A 22,065-nucleotide genomic window follows, 5' to 3' on the forward strand; every position below is an offset into this window, starting at 1 on the left:
TTTATTTTAATTTTGAGAGAAGTTTTTTAAGTTTATTGAGTTTCAAATTCAGCATTGTTGTTACTGTGATTTATAAATGGGGCTTTGTTTTCTCCTCTGTTAAGATTAGTGTTTCCATCTTTTTGTGTATGACACCTGTAGACTTGATTTAGTGACGTGAATTTTGGTGTTGGCAGATAACTGATGACAAAACACTGGTGTTGATCCAGCGTGATGGCACCACGCACCCGGCCCTGGCATTCCGTTCTGGCTCTGTCTTCTGTTTTGTTGACGTCCTTCTTAGATATGTTGCTGTGAAACAGTAAGTCAATCAGGATGATGGTTAGACAGAAGCACTCAACAGACAGGCAAACAACAGCATAATAATATGGACATTGATGAATGGATGATGTGGGACTTAACGTAATGAAAAGTTTTAAATCTTGAATATATAGGTATAGGTGGTAGGTGGGGGTGCTCACAATCCACTCACTTGATGTAGTGCTGCTTATGGGTGTCTGCCCTTTCCTCTCCTTCCTTCTTTCCTTCCTTCCTCTTCTGTCTTTCTTTCCATCATTCTTTCCTCGTCCTTCTGCCTACGGGTGACTTTACACTCCCTCCTTGGTCTTTCTTTCCATCATTCTTTCCTCGTCCTTCTGCCTGCAGTTGACTTTATACTCCCTCTTCTGTCTTTCCTTCCTTCATTCTTTCCTCTTCCTCCTGCTTATGGGTGGCTCTACACTGAGTGACAAGCCAAATGGTTTTCTGTACACCAGGAAACCATTTACTATGCTGGGTGGTAACCATATAACCAAATTATGGTGCCATTAAGGCACTCCAGTTGGATTGAGCCGGTGAAGGTTTATATCCAAGGGATGGTTGGGGTTTATTGCTCACGTAATGCCACTCAGGGATGAGTGAGGCTGGTCACTCTCATCTAAAATGTCAGGACCAACTTGCCTAGCCCCGGGCTCTTACGCTCCTCGTGGGGCAACATAGGAATGGATGGTATTGTTAGTTGTGTGCTGTGTGTTAATGTTCAAGGTGTACCTCATAAATGGAAATATCTAGTTGCTGAACATATCAGTCTAAATAAATGTAAAGACAGTGGCTTTTATCATGCTTTTGTTGTTTCATTCATTTTAAAATTCTTACTATAATTCCAGTAGGAACTGGTTTAACATCCATGCCAGTGTAATGATAAGTGTTTGGTGCACATTGGTGCAAGATGTAGCATGCTGTTTGAGTTCTCATGGCAGTTCTTCCTACAAGGAAAAGTGAATGTTTTTCATTAGAAACCTAGAGAGGGACTTCTTTACTTTCGCAGCTTTCGTGCAGTCATGGACAACATAACCCTAATGTTTTAAAGCCTAAGATTTTCTCCAGCTTCTACAAATTGCCAGTGGTGGTTTCAGGCATGAATAATTTCTCTTTGTAACAGATGTTACCACTGAATGAAGGCAGAGAGTGAAAAAAAATAAAAAGGCATAATCCTATCATAAGAACTAATCCATTTTTTTTTTTTTTTTTTTTTTTTTAATATTAATGTAATGGTACCGATTTTCATGTTGCCAGGTCTGAGAAGGATGAAAACCTGTACCTAGTGAGAGACAAACGTCAGGCTGCCCAAGATGCGCAGCTGGCTGCGATGAACCTGGTGCCTGAGCGACATGGCCTGGCTGGAGGAGGGTTTGGTGGTGGTGGGTCAGGCCAGTGGACGAATGCACAGCAGCGGGTGTGGGGCTTCTGGAACAACCTCAAGCGAGATCCATACACCACCGCCGCTGGGGCTCTCTCAAAGTTCTACGATGCAGTGTGTAAGTTTGGCAACCATCTCACACCTAACAAATTACTCAGTGCACAGTGAAATTACTGTTTATATTATTTATTGTACTTTATGGCATTATCATTACTTGGTAGTATGCTTCTGATACCATATTTTCAATGTTTGTTTGTCTCATTAATAGTGCAGCCTCTGAGAAGCTACATTTCTTTTCTGTGAATGTAACTACACGTAGTGCAAAGGTGATATTGGTGAAAAGCCAGTTATTTTGCAGGCAGTTGCATCCCTTGAATAATGGAGATTGTGTTTGTTAGAAGTTACTCTTTTTCTTTCTGACTATATTCTTTAAAAGAAAATGTACAAGAGTGCAGTTTTAAGCTCTTGATTATGAAGTGTGTCTCCTTAGCTGAATAAAGTCATCTAGCAGTGGCCATAATATTAACCCCTCCTGGGCTGATTCTTATAAGATAGTTTACCTCCCTTAAGTCGTTGTTTAATAACTAGTGTAAATTGTATATACCTCATAAGGCCTGTAACTTGGCCTGTGCATACCTTCATTGTGCCTCATATGAGGTTTGCAACTCAGCAAGGATTAAAGATTAGACATCATTGGGTTGAAGAGGCTAATGAAGATAGCTCCTGACCCCTTCACTACAGGAGGTCATTCTCTTAAGAGGGGTAACTTTGTTTGGTGATGGCCACATTAAAATAAAAGATGTGATTGTACTGAAGAGGATAATGTGTGAAGAAGTGGAGGTCACAGTTTTTTGTAATAGTGTGCTCACCATCCACTCGATGTAGTGCTGCTCTCGGGTGTCTGCCCTTTCCTCTCCTCCCTCCATTCCTTCCTTCCTCATCTGTCTTTCTTTACTTCCATTCTTTCTACATCCTTCTGCCTACAGGTGACTTTACACTCCCTCTTTTGTCTTTCTGTCCTTTATTCATTCCTCTTCCTTCTGCCTGTGGGTGTCTCAACACTGAGTGACAAGCCGAATGGTTTCCTGCACACCAGGAAACCATTTACTATGCTGGGTGGTAACAATATAACCAAATTATGACACCTGGTGGTTTAGTGGGTAATTACAGCACTCCAATTGAATTGAGCCGGTGAAGGTTTATATCCAAGGGATGGTTGGGGTTATTGCTCAAGGAATGCCACTCAGGGATGTGTGAGTCTGGTCACTCTTACCTAGCCCCGGGCTCCTATGCTTCTCATGGGGCAACGTAGGATTGGATGATGTATGGTCATTAATGTTTTTTTTTGCTGGGTGGTTTAGTGTTCTGAAACCCTGGTTGGAGTGAAGATCTTGAGCTGTGTGTATCTCTTCAGATCTCTGTAATAAGTGGCTGGAGATTTTTTTTTAATTATCGTGTTATTACTTTTAAATATTATAAACACTACTTTAGCCTTGCCCCAAAACCATATGAGATAATTCTGTATGTTGACTGGCTTTTACCATTGTCACCATTCACTGCCTGCAGTCATTCAGAAAGTAAACAAATTGTAAACCTAATTTTCGTTATGTCTGTTTGGGATGATATATGGACCACTAGGTAGCATAATAATGGTGACTGGTTCATTTATACTATAAATTATTGGGTAATGTAAGGGTTAGCTTCCAGTTGGAAAAAATTTAGAAAAAAAATCTCTAACTATACTGAACTATAGCGATACACTGCACTGCAGTATGTACAAGCCACAATACTGTATACAGAAAGTGTTACAGATCCAGAGAAAATAAGAAAAGCGGAAGAATATTACAGTGTCAGTGGCTATCAGGACAGACTGACCAGTGATCCTTAAACCTTCATCTCCCTCCACCCCCTTCCAGATTGACATGCCACTGCATTACTATTTCAAGCCACTGCATAATTGACACTAAATATATTACCGTACTGTTTTAAGTTAAAGCTTCCCATTTATCTATCTATCTATCTATTGCCAGACGCCTCAATCCCGTTTGGGGTGGCCACAAACAAATCGCCTCCAAGTCGCCCTGTCCCCCGCCATTTCACTGCCCTGCTCCCAACTTACACCCCCCTCTCTCATACACCTCTCCACCCCATCCCTCCATCTCATCCTCGGCCTCCCCCTCCCTCTTCCCCCCTCCACCTCACTCACATACACACTCTTCGTCAGTCTTTCACCCTCCATCCTCTCCACATGGCCAAACCACCTCAGTGTGTTCCTCATAATGCTTCCTATCACATCCACATCCACACCACAACGCTTCTTTATATCCTCATTCGTCAGCCTGTCTCTCCATGTGACTCCACAGGCTCCTCTTAAATAACTCATTTCCACTGCTCACTCTTGACATGTGTCTCTCCAACAACGTCCAAGCTTCACTTCCATATGTTAGAGTTGGTATCACAATACTGTCATGTAGTAACTTTTTCACTTCCATGCTCACCTTCCTGTTTCTTATCACTGCTTTCAAAGAACCAGCAACCTTTCTTCCCTGCTGTACCCTTTCAAGCACTTCACCCTCCAAACCTCCATCCTTACTCATCACACTACCCAAGTAATTAAACGTACTCACATTTTCCAATTCCTCACCATCCAACCTCGCTGTACATTCACTGACTTCACCTCTCTCAAAGACCATCACTTTACTCTTCCCTACATTCACCATTAGATTCCGTTTCTTACACACTCTCCCAAACTCATCCACCAAGCCTTGCAGCTCCCCTTCGTCTTCACTCAACAACACAGTATCATCTGCAAACAACAGTACAGGGAGTTTCCAAACATGATCCTCTCTCACCATGGCCACTCCAACATCCACTACCCTACCTTGTTCCTCTTTTATTACCCCATCCATGTACAGATTGAACAACCATGGAGACATGACACATCCCTGTTTCAATCCAATTTTCAAAGAGAAAAATTCACTTAGTTCACCATCCACATGCACTGCAGCCTTCGCACCATCGTACATACTCTTCACAGCATTCAACAACTTCCCATCTACTCCATATATTCTTAACACTTTCCACAATCCTTGTCTATCCACCCTGTCATATGCTTTCTCCAAATCCATGAAAGCTGCATACAACTTCTCTCCCTTCTCTAGAAACTTTTCCACTAAAGATCTAAGAATGAATATCTGATCTACACAACCTCTTCTCTTCCTAAAGCCTCCCTGTTCTTCACCAACTAATTTCTCAGTTCTTTCTCTGACTCTGTCAATAAGTATCCTGCCATACACTTTTCCTATTATACTAAAACAAATGCCCCTATGATTACCACACACTTCTTTTTCCCCTTTTCCTTTGTACAAGGGAATAATTATACCTGACTTCCAATCCTCCGGGACTCTACCTTCCTCCCTGGCCAATCTGCACATCTTCCACATCCATTCTACTACTATCTCTCCCCCATGCTTCAGCATTTCACCACACACTCCATCAGTTCCTGGGGCTTTCCCCAATTTAACTTTCTTCATTGCTTCCACAACTTCTATCCTACTGATTTCTTCCCATTTATGAATGCAGAAAAATACGATAATTAACAGAATCCAATTTGGTAAGTGATACAGCCCCAGCTTTGATTGTCAGCTTGTATTTTCTGCATATGTAAAGTCAGTCTGTCCATTACCCAGTCCATTATTGCCCCGTAAGAATTGTAGGAGCTTTGGCTTTGTCTGCCTGACTGCAGCATGTATGATTGGGATGGCCACTTGCTTTTCTCCGAGTGTTATTTTGAGAGTAGTAAACCCCAACCATCCTCCAGATTTCCAGATTTAAACCCTAGTGGGCCACAGCCAGACATGGTAAACAAGAAATTTAAAGCTGATTTTTAATTTCATTTCAGTAGCAGCCTAATGTAATAATTTTTGTTCCTTGCATTTCACTGGTGGTAGGTTGGGACGTATCATCATCCATTCACTTAATAGTACCGCCATCAGGTAACTGTACTGAGTGAAAATCCAGATAGTCTTTTGTAACCTAGGAAAAAATTTAGTACATTTTATGGTAACCAGTGGTAGGTGGGAACACTCACCATCCACTCACTCAGTGTAGTGCTGCTTTGGGTGTCTGCCCTTTCCATTCCTCCATCCTTCCTCTTCTGTCTTTCATTCCTTCATTCTTTCCTCTTCCTTCTGCCTATAGGTGACTTTACAGTCCCTCTTCTGTCCTTCCTTCCTTCATTCTTTCCTCTTCCTTCAGCCTATGGGTAACTCTACACTGAGTGACAAGCCAAATGGTTTACCGTACACCGGGAAATTTACTTTGCTGGGTGGTAACCATATAACCAGATTATGGGACCTGGTGGTTAAATGGGTAATTAAGGTTCTCCAGTTGGATTGAGTCTGTGTAGGTTTATATCCAAGGGATGGTTGGGGTTAATTGCTCACATAATGCCACTCAGGGATGAGTGAGGCTGGTCACTCTCATCTTCAATGTCAGGACCAACTTGCTTAGCCCTGGGTTCCTATGCTCCTCATGGGACAACACAGGATTGGATGATGAATGAATGGAATATGGTAACCAGATACCCAAATGTATGCCTCTTCATCAAGTTTGTTAAGGTGCTCCAATTGGATAAATACCATAAGAACTAACATACAAGGGATGCTGGGGTTTATTCCTTACTTAATGCCACTCAGGGGTCAGTGGAACATCACTTACTTTAAATGTCTGGACTTAGTAGCCAAATCCTGGCCGTCTACACCCCTGATAGGGCAGTAAATGGTTGGATGATAGCTTGATAGGCACAAAGTATTTCTTTTAAGTGGTGACACAGATTAGGTGATTATTTACCGTGAACATGTAGTGTGGAAGGGGGAAGGGAAGAATTAAGCCACATTACTAGTTTTGCAAGCTTTTTCTATTACCACTTTTTTTTTCTCAACTTTATGACATGTGTGTACCATGGCCTGTATGTATTGTAGTGCCAGGACAGTGTATAGTTATATTTTTGTTGTCTCAGTAAATTTTTTGTGTAATATTGCTTGTTAAATTACTGAACACTGCCTCACCAGCTGTGTGATGCTGTACTCTGTGCTTTCTTTCTCTTTATTTGCTGCACCCACTGACTTTTATTTTTTATTTTTTTATTTTTTTTTAAGTAAGACCATGAACAAATACGAAGTACTGGAAGTTTATTGTACTCACCTACAGATTTGAAGTTATGCCTGTGCTCTGTTGATACTGCCAAAGAAGTAGGATAATGCACACTCTTGTAATACAGCTCAGAAATTACTTTCTGAAGTCCTATTATGGCTTTCATATCATTTATAAAGGCTCCAACATGCTTGCATGCATTGGTCTTGGTCACCTAATGGTGGCTCTTCACATTTTAACTAGATTTATTGAGTGTGTGTGTCAGTTGTTTAATTGTAAAGAAAATTGTCAGCTACACTTGACTATCGAGTAAAGCGGACAATAGGGACTGGACAAGGACCGAGCTACTCAGACCCGTGTCATTCAACCAGTATGTTTGCATGTACAGTATAAAGGTACAGTGTGTTATGGCTGCTTTCCAAAATTCTCACTCTTACCCCCTTCATACCACTCTACCTCACATACATTACCCTCTACCTATACCCACCACCAGGTAAATCACTGAAAGGAATATAACTATTGTAATTAAGAACATGAATGATATTAAAGTAGCATTAACAAAAACAAAAGTTAGGCTGGGTTCCCATGGGTTGTTGATGCGTAGCTCCCTGGCACTTTCCCTCCGCCCCCCATCCCCATTGTTGTTGTTGTCATAAAGTTTCGCCTTTTCTTGTCTCATGAGGCCTTCGGTATGGATGTTATTTTTTCTCTGGCTCTTCACAAAACACCCTATGAGTTTCCCTGTCAGCTTCAGAACAACATTACGAACTTTCACTGTTGCCAGGTTCGCATCACCTGGGTTCCCCCGCACAGTCTTCATTATCTTCTCCCGGTCCTTCCAAATCATTCTGATGGTGCCTTCATTCATGCCATGCTTTTTTGCCATTTCTGCCTGCCTCAGTCCCTGCGGTAACTCTTTTACTATCTCATACTTCTGGGCATACCAGAAGATGTTCCACTTTCTGGGTGGCTTAGGCTGATCATGTGGCATGACTAAGAGTCATTGTCCTTTCTTGACACTCAAACACACACACACAAAACATCTTGCTGGATATTGCGGGTAGAACTCGGTGAGACACGAGAAGGGACTGGTAGCCGTGTGCTCAGTCGGACTGAAATGTGTTGGGAAGCGTGCAGTCGAATGAAGGATGTGGAACTGAATGCTAACTTATGAGAACACATGGATGACAGCAATTTTTTTCTGATTAACAAACATTTTTGTTCCATTTAGTCCCCTAAAATTGCAAAAGCCATAAATTTTTTCCTAAGCATACAGCCTTGAGTGTGCCCAGGACAGGTACCCCTATGTAAGCTGGCCAATCATGGCAACCCTAGCAGGTGACGTCACTGCGTGCGATTTTCAAATTTGTTGCTAGGCCGGCTGACTTCCTGCGTGAGCTCGGGTTTTTTCCTGTGTTGATTATGACTTGTCACATTATGCTGACCATGTTAGAACAAAAATGTGAAACTTCGGCCACGCATTGCTCAAGGACTGAGTGTTCTGAAATTTGTGCCAATGATAAAATCTGCTGTACATCTCTTGATGATACGACAGGTATATACATGCAAAGGCTGACCAGTATTTAATATGCCCATTTAAGCAGCAGATTAGGAGTTCCAACTACCTCAAGGTCCAGGAGAGGGACCTGGATACATCAGCCTGCTTGTTCGGAATATATTTATTTTCTTCAGAATCTCAGTAGTTCCCTGGGATAGGGGAGAAAGACCAAGTAGTCTCACATATTCCAGGGCCTAAGGAATTTTGTACACTATTTTTTAGTGCATTATTATACTCTTATTTTTGCATCATTGCATGCAGGTCCTGTCACAGCCAGAAGTCACATTGCACTTTGCGATTGTGGTGACTTTCCTTCCCCTGTCTCCATAGACTTTACAGGAGGTACCTGCCTGCATTACAGGAGGGTCTGATGTGGATTTTTTTTTTTTTTTTTTTTTTTTTTTTTTCATGTTATTAAAAACTTCTGAATCTGTAACTACATACGCTGAACTCATTGATAAGTAGAATCCAAAGTATTGTGCCACACCCTAATGGGTATAGAACTAAGGGCTATAAGCAAGTTGGACTTAATCTGATAGTGAGTCACTTACCCTGTTAATTGTTAGGAGGCAACCCTCTTTAGTAACCAGAATAATTAACTTGTTTTTTGCTGCCCTAAACCCATTTTTTTGTCCCTTTCTTCACGATACCTGAATGTCCCCCGTAAAGGGTCCTACAATCCTCTCATTCTCCCAGTGACAATCTTTCATTGTGCCTGAAAACGCATTAGGATGAGGGTAATTTTAGAGCCAAAGAAGGATGGGAGACTAGTATAAGTAGCAGGCTTACTAACCAGTCACAGATTGGTGTTCAGGCCTTGGCACTGCTGTTAAATTTCACGGACTGCTGGTATTAGTTTCATTTGATTTTCTGAAGCAGAATTATATTGTTACAGCACCCCTGCACACTTGTGTGTGGCAGTCAAGGACAGCATAAACCACTCTTGTAGCTTCCTATTGTCTCTGGTGATGGAAAAATTAGCTCCTGGTAATGCAGAAACCTGTTTTGTTGTTTATTTTGTTTAGTTTGATATTGTTTTGTTTTTATTGTTTAGTTTGATATCCTGCAATACTCAGCTTTCATTTTTTTCCCTGTTAGATAGCATTAAGCCTTCCTTAATACAGCTTTAGTATAATCCCCATACCTTATTGTGAACAGTTCTGTGCATCAGAGAGGTATCATCAGGAATGGAATCAGACTTTCAGTATTCAAGAAAAATAACATGTTATAGGTATTCATGGAGTGTAAACTCTCTGATGGTGAGGGGGATGCTGTCTTGTACTGCAGTGACAAGTTTAATCATGGAGGTATCACAGAAATATGAATAGCTTCTATAATAAAGTAGTTTCCTTAGAAATACTGGTGCTTCATTGTCCTTCTTGAAGCATCATGGTCAGCTTGCTTAATTATTTTTGTTGTTGTATACTGTGCGTAAGTTCAGTAACATACAATCATTGAAGATCCTGTGAATAGTTTTCCCCACATTTTCACCATAAATGTTTTTACTACGAACCATATTTTGTGCAATAGATACTGACATTCATTGGTCAGAAATGATCTCTCTGCTAAAAAGAAGTATCTGGCATGTCAGCTGATAATTCCATAGTGATACCGTCACATTTAAGTACAATATTAAGATACTTATATCACCGAAGGTGAATGGAGGCTATATGTTGATCCGTGTCTGTCTGTCTCTCAATCCAGTGGATTGTTGAAAAATAAGAGAATGATAAATGTGAAAATATTCTTGCTGACCCAGCATTAGATTTTGGTGTACAAGGTTCTTCAGGTTAACCTTGGATATATGGAAATTTGATTCATCAGTTTTCATATGGGACTAACCTGAAACACTATAAACCGGTGAAAGGTGTGCTACTGCTGAATGTCCCTCTATTTGAAATCATTTTTATTGCAGGCAATGCTGAGTCCTCCTCAACTTAATGAAAGTTTCTGGTACTAGTGAAAGTAAAATACCCCAGTCAGAGAGCTCAAGTCTTAAGATTATATTTTCCTGTTATCCAGGATGTTTTACTGAAGGTTGTCACTGCAGTGCACCAAGGATTTTGTATATAATATCTCAAGATTGTCAAAGATGGTTGAACCAGAAATGCCATTGGATTGAAGTGATTAAAGATAGAATTTAACAGACCGATTAAGTATTATGAGTGTTGCTTCTGCAGTGTACAACGGAGTGGAAGGGTACGTGCGTGAAAGTGATGGGGAAGAAGATGTTGCTGAGCTTTTTCACAGTCTCAACGGCTTTGAGGATCTTGAACCAGGTGAGTTGTTTCAATCGTTGACTTGAAAAGTTTTCTAACCTCTCTTTCTTAGCAGCTTATCATCACTGTGTTCTTCATTGTTTTCTTTGCTGTTTTATCATTCTGATACCAATATACTTTGCATAAATGTCTGTCTGTCAGGACACCTTAATCCTGAAGATGTGGCTTGATTATATCACCTCCATGTTGCCCTGACTTCTGCATTAAAGCTGCTGTCCTTTCATCTCTCACCAGTCTCATACAGATACCTCACCTCTGTCTTGGTCTCCATTTCCTGCTCTCCCCTTCTACCGTACTGACTTACACTGCTAGTCAATCTCACCCTCCTCTCTCTTCACCCTCCAAATCATCCCAGGGTACTTTTAACACTTTCCAGCACATCCACTTGAGCACCACAATGCTGCCTCCAAACTTCCCATATGTCCATCTCTCCACATAACTCCATGTACTCCTTTCAGATATATCTGCACACCTCTCACTCTTGGTATGTATCAGTCCAGCAAAATCCAAGCTTCACTTCCATAAATCTGAATAGGGATCATAATACATATGCAAAAATTTAAGTGGCAAAGAAGAGGTGCTGGAAAGCCTCCTAAGCTGATGAGAATATGCTCCCTGGAAAACTGTACAGTAGAGTTGCTGTTGTTGTTGCTTAACCCCAGTCTGTTTGGCTGAGCAGACCCATCAGCTATAGGTAAGCAGATGCTTCTGTGGGGCTGTGCTACAGGTACAGTACAGTACAGTACATACACTGTGCAGGGATCCAGCTCCTCCTTCTGATAGACAGCACCTCACAAGAGTCAAATTAGGGTACATCCCAGGACAAGGTGCAGGGAAGTTAGGAGGATTGGGTCATGGGTAAATGCTGAAACTGCTTCACCCAGGATGCACAAAGACTTTCCTAAGGACTGACATTTTGAATTTTATCAGTTTTTTCAAGCTTTAAGAGCTTGTCAGCACAGGGAAATCTCTCCTCCAGAGCTCATCTTTCTCCCAGGCACCATGCCTTGTGAGAGGGACACCACTGCCTTCTCCAGCTCATAAACAGCCAGCCACACACACTGGTCACAGGATACGTAGGTAACAGACAACCTGCTCCACTAGCATCAAAGTACAGGGCATCTCCTTTCCTGTCAGCGTAAGACCCATTCTTACTGCTGGTGATGAAAGTAGGACAGTGGCAAAATGTGTAAGGGAGGGGGGTGAGATAACCAGGATCAAGCAAAGCACGCAACATTCTCCCCCTCTGACCACTATTGCATCACTGAGCTTCAGTTCTTGCTTAACCAAGATGAATGGGAGTTTATGACAGACTGACATACAGTCAGTCTAGACTGACCAAGGGTATAACTATGGTGTAAGTGGAAACAGTTGCTTGTACAGATCCCTCATGTGAGTTTAATGTCCAAATTTCTTTTGCCTTCACTGCATATGCAGTTGACAGGTCTGTTGGGCCAGACAATACTAGTGTTGAGCAGTAACAGTAACAACAACCTACCCATTTGTAATATGGAAAAATAAGATATGATGATGATCTACATGAATTACCATACTGTATTATTGTTCCTAGCATTCATTACGACTTAATGTACTGTATATTAAGTTCCTTTACACTAATCCAGGATATGAATTGCTCACCAAGAAGGGTACATTGAGCGAGCGACCAGAAGTAGATCGTCTGTCACCACTGACCCACGATGACTTCCAGCACTACGTGGAGGATGACGGCAGAATACTTGATGTTGATCCTCTTCTCACGCGGATATTTAGAGGGGTGTGTTGTCTTTTTTTCACATATTGTCCTCTTTGTTTCCATCTAGAATTATTCTGATTGGTGGACTGCACACAAAGAATATGTAGTTAGGAATGCATTGGATGTGTGGTTTGCAGGGGTGTTTCCTGGTAAGATAGGAACTTATGGTGGGATTTGGAGGTAAGAAGAGCAGTGGAAGAGTAGTAGATGGGATGAATTTAAGAAGGGAGCTCAGTAGAAAGAAAGAAAGAAAGAATAATTTTTAAAAAATAAGTTATGTGTAAAGAGAAGAGAAGGCAGTTGGGAAGTGGAAGAAAATGGATGTGAATGTTTTTGAAAGAAATCTGTTTAAGGGAAAAGGTACACGAATGTTGGAATGAACCTGGGTAAGTATGAAAATGTAAGGCACGCAAATGTGTTAACAAATGAAAGAGAAATAAGTAGGAAATAGGATAACTGTTGAAAAAAAAACAAATAATAATAAATGGGAATGACCAGAACAGAGCAGTGATTAATAATTGGGTGTGATGGTGCACAAAGAAAGAATATAGTATTTGAGAATGATTCAGTGACAACTGTGAAGAGAGCTTCGAAAGAACTGAAGAGTGGGGATGCAGCAGTTGTTGATAGGGTAATGTATTGGAGGGAATGTAGTGGACAGAGTAAGGAAAGTATGCAAGAAAGGCTTCATTAACAAAGATGTACCAATGGGGTGATTAACCCCTCAAAACTGCAATTCTCCCAGCCACCCTATCCCCAGAACTGTCAAAAGGGTCCAATTTTTTTAACTTTCAGGAAAGTAACATTTTTTCTCACAGACTTCAAGAGCTTGACTTTACACCTGAAAATGTATATTCCACTCTCATATGACTAATGGTTACTGCGGTATGGACTGTCAAAGAATGTCAGAAATGGCAATTGTTATCCCTTGCTTATAGAGAGAGAGAAAAGAAAATGCACCAAAGTAAAATATTGGTGTATAGATTTGAAGAGCTTGATTCTACACACCAGAAAATGTGTATTTCACTCTCATATGTCAAATGGTTACTGCACAATCGACTGTCAAATAGAAAAAAAAACAAAAAAATCCTCGCTGTGACCGAGAATGGGACATACTTGAGAAATAAGGGGGAATAAGGAGGTGGAGGGAGTGTGGAGGGGCATCAGAAGGGAAGGGAAAGGAGGAAATATGCCTGCCACACACACCCAATATGGTTTAGAGGGGGTATGGGGGGGGGGTAGTTTTGGTGGGAGGGGACACAGAGGGCAGGATCCAGTGGGGCAGAGGGAGGTGCAGAGATGGGATGGGGTCAGTCCCTCCTCACACCCGGGGAGGGGGTCGGATCATGCTTCCCACCATCTCATTTCATAGTTTCCATTGGTTAGGTACCATTTACGTCATAAATGAGGCAGGGTTACAGACCTCCAGTTTTTGTAACCTCTCTACGATCGTCAGCCATAGCACTTCATGTACCAAGTTCGGAATCTGACGATTGTTGGCCATAGCACTTCAGAGGTTAATAATTGTGATATACTTTTGCACTAAGTATAGGTGACTAAGATGAATGTAAAAATTGATGTGGAAGAATGTGATGAGTGCGTCAGGAATGTTATATGGAAGAATTGTGATGAAGATGGCAGAAATCTGTATGTTTAGTTTTTGTTTATTTATTTATATATATATTTTTAAAAATGAAAGGGGATGTGTGAATTGTATATATGCAGGAAGGTAGATAGTAGAGACAGCCTGTAAGAAAGACTGCAGAATATTATGATATTTATTGAGCTGGTTCCTTAATGCTAAGGGCTAAAGAAGTGTGGAAGTGTTGGATATGAAATATTTAAGAACTACAGTATATATATATATATATATATATATATATAGAAAATAGATACAGTAGTTGGATACAATGAGGTCAAAGTTATGGCAGTAGTTGCAGTATGATGGAAGGGCATCACATCAACCTGTTTTACCTCAGGGCTTGCATCCAAACCTGCGAAGAGAGGTGTGGTGTTTCCTCTTAGGACACAATGAATGGAATGCAACACACATTCAGCGTGCAAATCGGCGGCGAGTGCGGGAGGACCTGTATTACACCATGAAGCAGCAGTGGCGCACTATCACGCCAGACCAGGAGTCAAGATTCAGTGGCTTCAAGGAAAGGCGCAGTTTAATTGGTAAGCATTTTCATTTATCATATTGGTACCTTTGATTTCCAGTATTATAGTATTTTTTTTTGTAGAGGGTAATTGAATGTTGCTGTGGGAACTGCGTTTACCATTTTTTATTCGTCTTTGCTGTGGGAACTTCTTTTACCATTTTTTATTTGTCTTCCCTTGTAAATGAAGGAAAAGGAGCTACCTAGCAATGCTCTTATTAGCATTCACAGGAAAGCATAATTCACACAGCATATCGTTAAACCCTGTCATTTCTTAACTAACTACGGTGGTTGGTCAGTGAATTAAGTAATGGAACAGTTAGAATACTATTTTATAAGTCAGACAGTTACCATTGCATTGATAAGACTTTACACTCATTGCTGCTTTTGTAATGCCTCTCTGAGACTTTAAAAATTAGTATCCAACTTATAACTGTGAAATGCTCGATCAATTAAAATATGGTAATTCATACCACGTTGAGTACACCGCTTCCCGTCCGATCAGCGAAGTTAAGCAACGTTGGGTCTGGTTAGTACTTGGATGGGTGACCGCCTGGGAACACCAGATGCTGTTGGCATCCCTGCGTGTCAAGTGGGGTTGGTGGAGGATTAGTGCCCCTCCCTGTAAAACAATTAACTCTAAGCCTTTGGCCACCCCGTTTGGGATACATGGCGTCTGGCAATGGATGGATGGATGGATGGATGATTTGGAAAGAGTTGGTGCTAAAAATATTCTGCCTCAGATTTGTATAGGTACCAGAATTAAGGGGTGGTTGGGGTTTATTGCTCACATAATGCTACTCAGGGATGAGTGAGGCTGGTCACTCTCATCTTAAATGTCAGGACCAACTTGCCTAGCCCCAGGCTCCTACGCTTCTCATGGGGGGGGGGGCAACATAGAATTGGATGATAGAATGGATAGGTAGTCAATAATAGTGCCTTATTCTTCAGTCTAAAGTTATCCAATCCTTCCTCCTAACAGGCATGTGGATATAGTCATCTGTATGTTGGAAATCTTAGACAGGCACTGTAAATCACTTGTCTAAATTTATTTGCACAGAGAAGGACGTGAACCGAACAGACCGAAACCACCCATTCTTTGAGGGTGAACACAACCCCAATGTTGCTGCCCTTCACGACATCCTCATGACCTATGTGATGTACAACTTTGACCTGGGCTATGTACAGGGGATGAGTGACCTTCTGGCTCCAATACTTTATGTTACACAGAATGAACCCACTGCATTTTGGTGCTTTGTTGGATACATGGACATGGTTGTGAGTAAAGAGATATTGTAATGTTTAATTTTCTGAAGTTGTATGAATATTGTATTATATATTTCTTGGGTGGTATTTTCTCTTTAAGGATTCTCATGCAGGTTAAGTGAAGAAAATAATATTTGACAGTTGTTAGGAATATTGTTTTACTCGAGTGCTGATTGACAAGATATGCTGTTTGTATTAGTGGGAAAATGTGTGACACTGGTTTTGACCTTGATATGACTCCAGCACTTTATCTTCTTCCCCATAGTACCGTAACTTTGACATGGACCAGTCTGGGATGAAACAGCAGCTAAAGGATATGCAGCAGATAGTAAGGTTGGTTGACCCAGAACTTATGTCTTACCTAGAGGTTCGAGATTCAGCCAATTTCTACTTCTGCTTCCGCTGGCTTCTTGTTCGTTTCAAGAGGGAACTCAACTACGCCAATACACTCAGGTGGGCCCTTAGTTATATAAATTTATACATTAATGGGCATCTAAGTGAATGGTTCACAATCGGTGTGGGCGTGCGACAAGGTTGTGTGATGTCCCCATGGTTGTTCAATATATATATATATATGGATGGGGTGATGAGAGAAGTAAAAACACGAGTAATGGAGAGAGGGATGGCATTGGTAATGAATGATGATGGGTGGAATATCTCATATTTGTTGTATGCTGATGATGCAGTACTGCTTGCAAGTACCAGACAGGAACTTGGTAGGCTAGTGCAGAGTTTTGTTGATGTCTGTGAGTGTCGTGCCTTGAGAGTAAATGTAGAGAAGAGTAAAGTGATGGTTATTGAGAGAGAAGGTGACTCCCAGTGTGATGTCACGGTGAATGAAGAGACTGGAATTGGTAAGAGAGTTCAAATACTTGGGTACAGTGATAGAAAAGAGAGGAAAATGTGCAAAAGAAATTGAAAGTAGAGTGACACAAGGAAGAAAAGTAGCTGGTGCAATGAAGGCCTTGATAAGAAACAGAGGCTTGAGTGTTGCAGCTGCACGAGGCTTACATGAGGGAGTGTTAGTGCCAACTCTAACATATGGGTGTGAGACTATGGTGTGGCATGAAAATGAAAAGTCAAGAGTAAGAACAGTGGAGATGGGACTGTTGAGGAATGTATGTGGAGTACAGAGGGTGGATAGGATATGAAATAGTGTGATACGTGAAAGATGTGAAGTGAGGAAGTTGGTGGACACCAGAATCAAAGAGAGTGTCCTGAGATGGTATGGTCATGTGGAAAGAATGGATAACAATAGAGTAGTGAAAAAGGTTTACGTGAGCGAATTTGAAGGAGGGAGGAGACGAGGTAGGCCAAGGAGAAGGTGGAGAGATATAGTAGATGAGTGTTCGAGGAAGAGAGGTTTGGAAGTTGGTGAGGCTAGGGAACTGACAAGAGATCGAGCTGGCTGGATGAATGTTGTGAGGAGAAATGCATGATCAGGGATTTTGGCACCCCTTGTGAGCATGGCAGCGTCCAGACTGACTCAACCGGATACGTTTGTGTGAAGCTGCAGAATGTGGTGAATGTTTTTTGGTGTATCCAGTGGAGCCAGGATTCCAGGGGCTTGAATGATGAGTGAATAGAAGTGTGGCCTGTTTGGATTGGGCAAGTTTGTGCTGTCTGGACATTGCTACTCCTCACCCTGCCCTTGGTTGGGAAAGGAGGTCCGGATGATGATGATGATGAATGATATATATATATATATACATGCATGCATTATTGATAATCTTATTAAAATCTTTGTTTTTCATGGTTGTTTAGCTTAGTTTATACTTACAGGGGCATTCACGATCCACTCACTCATTGTAGTGCTGCTGGGGGTGTCTGCCTTTTCCTCTCTTTCTTTCCTTCATTCCTTCCTCTTCCTTCTTCCTACAGGTGACTTTACACTCCCTTCTCTGTCTTTCTTTCCTTCATTCTTTCCTCTTCCTTCTGCCTGTGGGTGACTCTTCACTGACAAGCCAAATGATTTCCTGTACACCAGGAAACCATTTGCTATGCTGGGTAGTAACCATATAACCAAATTATGGCACCTGGTGGTTTAGTGGACAATTAAGATGCTCCAGTCGGAATCAGCCTATGTAGGTTTATATCCAAGGGATGGTTGGGGTTTGTTGCTCATGTAATGCAACTCAGGGATGAGTGAGGCTGGTCACTCTCATCTTAAATCCCAGGACTAACTTGCCTAGCTATGGGCTCCTATGCTCCTTATGGGGCAACACAGGATTGGCTGATGAATGGATGGATGGATGATGATTGTTCTGTTGGTCCTCTCATTATCCAAGTTTGTAGTTATACAAAGATCATTTTTCAGCCAAAAGTTTGTCATATACAGAAAGTAATTGTGTGGTTAGGGCAGTGCAGTCTTTGATGTGAGTCATGGTACTGATGTGATGTGTGATACATTGTGATATTGCTATGTGGACATCATCTACTACTGTGCATATATTATTCTGCATTTTATGGTATTGCAATGCCAGTTTTGTGGCTTTATATCTTCAAAGACTATATTGTGTTGTAGTCACAGTATTCGTCTTTACAAGTGCGGTTTATGATCACTTTTTTAGAGTGCATGCATAGCATACAAAGAGGATTTATTCTGTGATCTGGTGTTGTTTGCTTATAGCATATGAAGCCACTTGCTGTGGATGCTTTATTGTCTCCATGTTATTGTTGTTTTGGCCTTAGGGTCATCTGAATGGGAACCCAGTGGACTGCAGGCTGAAATTGCCCTTCTGCGGTCCATCATCCTCAGTTAATTGGAAATACCAGGTTTTGGCTCTGCAGTCACCTGTATATAAGTCATACTTAGTCATGAAACTCTCTCATAAAAGATGCTTTCATTTAGACTATCTTATAATCCACTCACTAGTACTTTTTTTTTTTCCATGTTGATGCTCCTGTTGGTTGGGGTGCCTAGGCTGTGGGAGGTGTTGTGGACAGGGAAGCCTTGCCCCAACTTCCACTTGCTGGTGGCAGCAGCACTACTTGACACAGAGAAGAACACCATTATGGAAAACAAGTTCGGCTTCACAGAAATCTTAAAGGTTCGTCCCAGTGTAATCTTGTTCTCAAATTATAAAACTTGTATGACCTATTCTGTAGTTCTCCAGAATAACTACTGCAGTATTATATGCATATTTCAAAGCTTGTTAAGCTTAGTTCCTGAGGACTGAGATATCAGGAGATGAATATTCAGCAAGAAGTGATTTAACTAGGACCCTTATATCCTCAAGGGTATGGTGAAGTAGAGATGACATGGGAGTAATTAATGTACAGGAAAAACAGAGCAAACTTCTTCCAGAGTTTTTTCCCAACTGAGTGCCACCCTTCTGACAAGTTTTAAGCATGCCATCAGTATTGTTTGATACAGAATAATAACTAATAATAGTATAGATCATTGTAGTGCTTAGAAGGCATAGGAACATGCACAGTGGTAGTACTGTGTAGGGTTAGGATGGTGTCAATGACAAGTATGATAACAGCATTTTCACCCTTTTTAAAATTCATTCTTTTACACATTTTCATATTGTGAAAATACTTTCTTTTCAGGGAATTGTGCTTTTCATTTTTCTTTCAAACTCTTTCTTGAACTTTTCTTATTTCTCCTTTCTAATCTCCTTTCCCTTTATGCACCTCCTGTTTTTGTAAGATTGTACCCATTTTCTTTTGTCTGAACTTTTTTTTTTTTTTACATGAATCATGTCTTGCCTTCCTCTTTCATTTCTCTTTGTCTCCATATCCCACCATAAAGTACCTGTCCTTTTACAAACCTTTACAGTCCCTCATATACCCTTCAGCATTTTCAATCAATCACGGCTAGTACTATGTGTATTACACAATTCTTCTGTATTCATTTCCTTCTGTATTTGTATCAGTCCATAACAAAACTGGGCCTTTCTTTAGGAAGGAGAATAATAGGCATAATTAATCCTTCCCATGCTGACCAAGTATGGCTTGGGAAGATATTTCTGTAATGATGCAGTTCATAATTATGAAAGTGGCAGTGTTCTATTGGTTATGTTTTCATGTGTCAGTGTGTATACTTGTCCTCGATATTCATCAAGAGGGTGCAGTGTGTAAGCGCATGAAAGGACTTACTACCAGCATGCAAGTTAAATGTTCCCCACAACTTGGCTTTCAAACCTTAGGCTTGGGTACACTGTATGCAGATTAGGTAAATGTGCTTCCACTGAGCCAGCATGGCTGTCATTTAATTCTGTTATCATTTAGTTGAAGTGGCAGCTGACTTTTATATCCCTTTGGATCCCAGGGTTGCTGCTTGTGGAGTGTTGATGGAAGGGTTCTCAGTGGACTGCTCTCAGCGTATCAGTTAATAGTCACAAATCCCATAGGTCTGAACCCTGGTATTCCCCTCTTTATGAGCATTTGAAAATGCCCAGTTTTGTTGATTCTGCTAAACCAGGGTTCTAAGTGGGATATCCTGTTGTCATCCTTAATTTGATTGTAAGTTAAGTATGTAGGTAATTATAGTTGACATAGACTGTTCCTTGGGGTGAGGACCTGCCTTGAGTCCATATACTCTTGATGGTGAAAGAAAAGATTGGATGACTGATAGATGGACAGATAGATAGTTGTAGTGTAGTTTTGCATTAATTTTCAGTCTGTGTGCTTTACTAATAAGTGCATTGTGCAATCCTCCATTTCAGCATATAAATGACATCTCACTGAGAATTGACTTGGATGTGACTCTGAAGAAAGCCGAGGCAATCTACCAGCAGATAGCTTCATCTCCCAACGTACCTGATGGCGTGAGGTCAATATTGGGACTGCCTCCACAAGAGCCACAGGAGCAGCAGCAGCAGGGTCACAGCAGGCACACTCAGGTGATGTAATGCCCATCGCATTAATCCCATCATTCTGATATCATACAGTAGGTTTACTTTTTGCAACCATCAGTCTATTTTATTCACCTCTAGGAAGGGTCGCCAGTTATAAAGTGGTTAATGGAGACTGTATCTAACTCCCCCGGTGTATCCCTAAGTAAAGGAAAAATGTCTCAGTATACCAAGAATGGAACACATCGTCAGACAGAAGGGGTTAAATGGTACCAAAGACAAAAGATAATTGGTAGTGTTCTACCAGTTGTCTTTCCTATAACATTATCAGGGGTAAAGTAAGAACGAAAGAACAAACAGAGGTCAGCATTCTTAAACCCACTTTGATAAGGTTTATAGTAGCCCATTGATGTCTTGGAGTTACTTTTCAGAGGGATTGTCAAGACTGTTTTCAGTCCTTTGACAGCTGCAAGTTCTCTCAGTTGTTTAAGCTGTCTTTGGGTGACCAGAATGACTTATCAAGTACCCGGTACCATGGCAGTATGACATCAACAGTTAATGGGTAAAATAATTGCAGAAGAGCAGGATAACTGGAAATTTCTCATCATCATTTATCATTAGTCTCATTTTTCTTGGAATACAAGTCTAAATCAATAGATAATGCTGTTATTTATTTCAGTATGGATGATGATGCAGTTGTAGGAGAGTGTTGGGTGTTTTTGACGTATTTCTGATGTTTTCAGATTTCTTATAATAGGATTCACATGCTGATTTTATGTTGCCTTTGATATTCAGTTTTGTTTTTTAAACTGGTCGGGTTGTTCACTAGCTGTTGAAATTTAGGGTGTTAAGTTGTTTACTGGCCTTTTCGTGATGCGTGGATTAGGATGCCTGTCTTTCATTATCTGTTGTATTCCATGGCTGTGGCACAGGGAAGTAGTTACTCATTCCTCCATCCTCATTGCCATACATCACATAGCTCTATATAGGTTGGAAGGTGGTTGTGTTTTATGCGCCGTTCTTCTCAAACACCTATCCTTTATTATTGTCATTATCCTTAAAGAATATTCCATGCTGTATTCATTTTTATGCATTCATTTATTATGTGGAACTACAGATTGTATACCTCTGTGCATGTACTTACTTCTTTCCAGTGCTTTCCTTGTACATAATGTTGGCATACTATGGTATATATCATGATACTGAGGTGTGGAAGTGTAGTATGTTTGTAGTACGTGTATTTTGTAGGAACATAATGCATTAGAGATTATATTTTTAACAGTTAAGAAATATTTATTACCTATTGTACAGGCCACTGTATTTTAATTGTAATTGCTACTCTTGTTTATCGTGGTTGAATGGAACTGTACATACTGTAACATTTGTGGATCAAATTTTTGTTCAGTAGTTTTTTTC

At 40.9% G+C, this 22,065-nt stretch overlaps 1 protein-coding gene and 1 pseudogene across 1 annotated transcript in view; both read left to right on the plus strand.

The window, feature by feature from the left end:
* Tbc1d15-17 (TBC1 domain family member 15/17) overlaps positions 1–22,065 on the plus strand; it is a 49,051-nt gene that overhangs the window by 7,652 nt on the left and 19,334 nt on the right. Inside the window, exons 5-13 of the mRNA XM_080273374.1 lie at positions 177–301; positions 1,555–1,796; positions 10,571–10,669; positions 12,292–12,443; positions 14,402–14,600; positions 15,642–15,859; positions 16,113–16,300; positions 18,771–18,897; positions 20,521–20,672. Of these exons, the coding sequence (XP_080129500.1) occupies positions 177–301; positions 1,555–1,796; positions 10,571–10,669; positions 12,292–12,443; positions 14,402–14,600; positions 15,642–15,859; positions 16,113–16,300; positions 18,771–18,897; positions 20,521–20,672 (1,502 nt within the window). The remainder of the gene's footprint in view (positions 1–176; positions 302–1,554; positions 1,797–10,570; positions 10,670–12,291; positions 12,444–14,401; positions 14,601–15,641; positions 15,860–16,112; positions 16,301–18,770; positions 18,898–20,520; positions 20,673–22,065) is intronic.
* Positions 15,041–15,161, plus strand: LOC145401165 (5S ribosomal RNA; annotated as a pseudogene).

This window comes from Coenobita brevimanus, chromosome 54 (genome assembly GCF_032717465.1).
Source record: "Coenobita brevimanus isolate Jiangsu-jjx chromosome 54, ASM3271746v2, whole genome shotgun sequence".
NCBI lineage: Eukaryota > Metazoa > Arthropoda > Malacostraca > Decapoda > Coenobitidae > Coenobita > Coenobita brevimanus.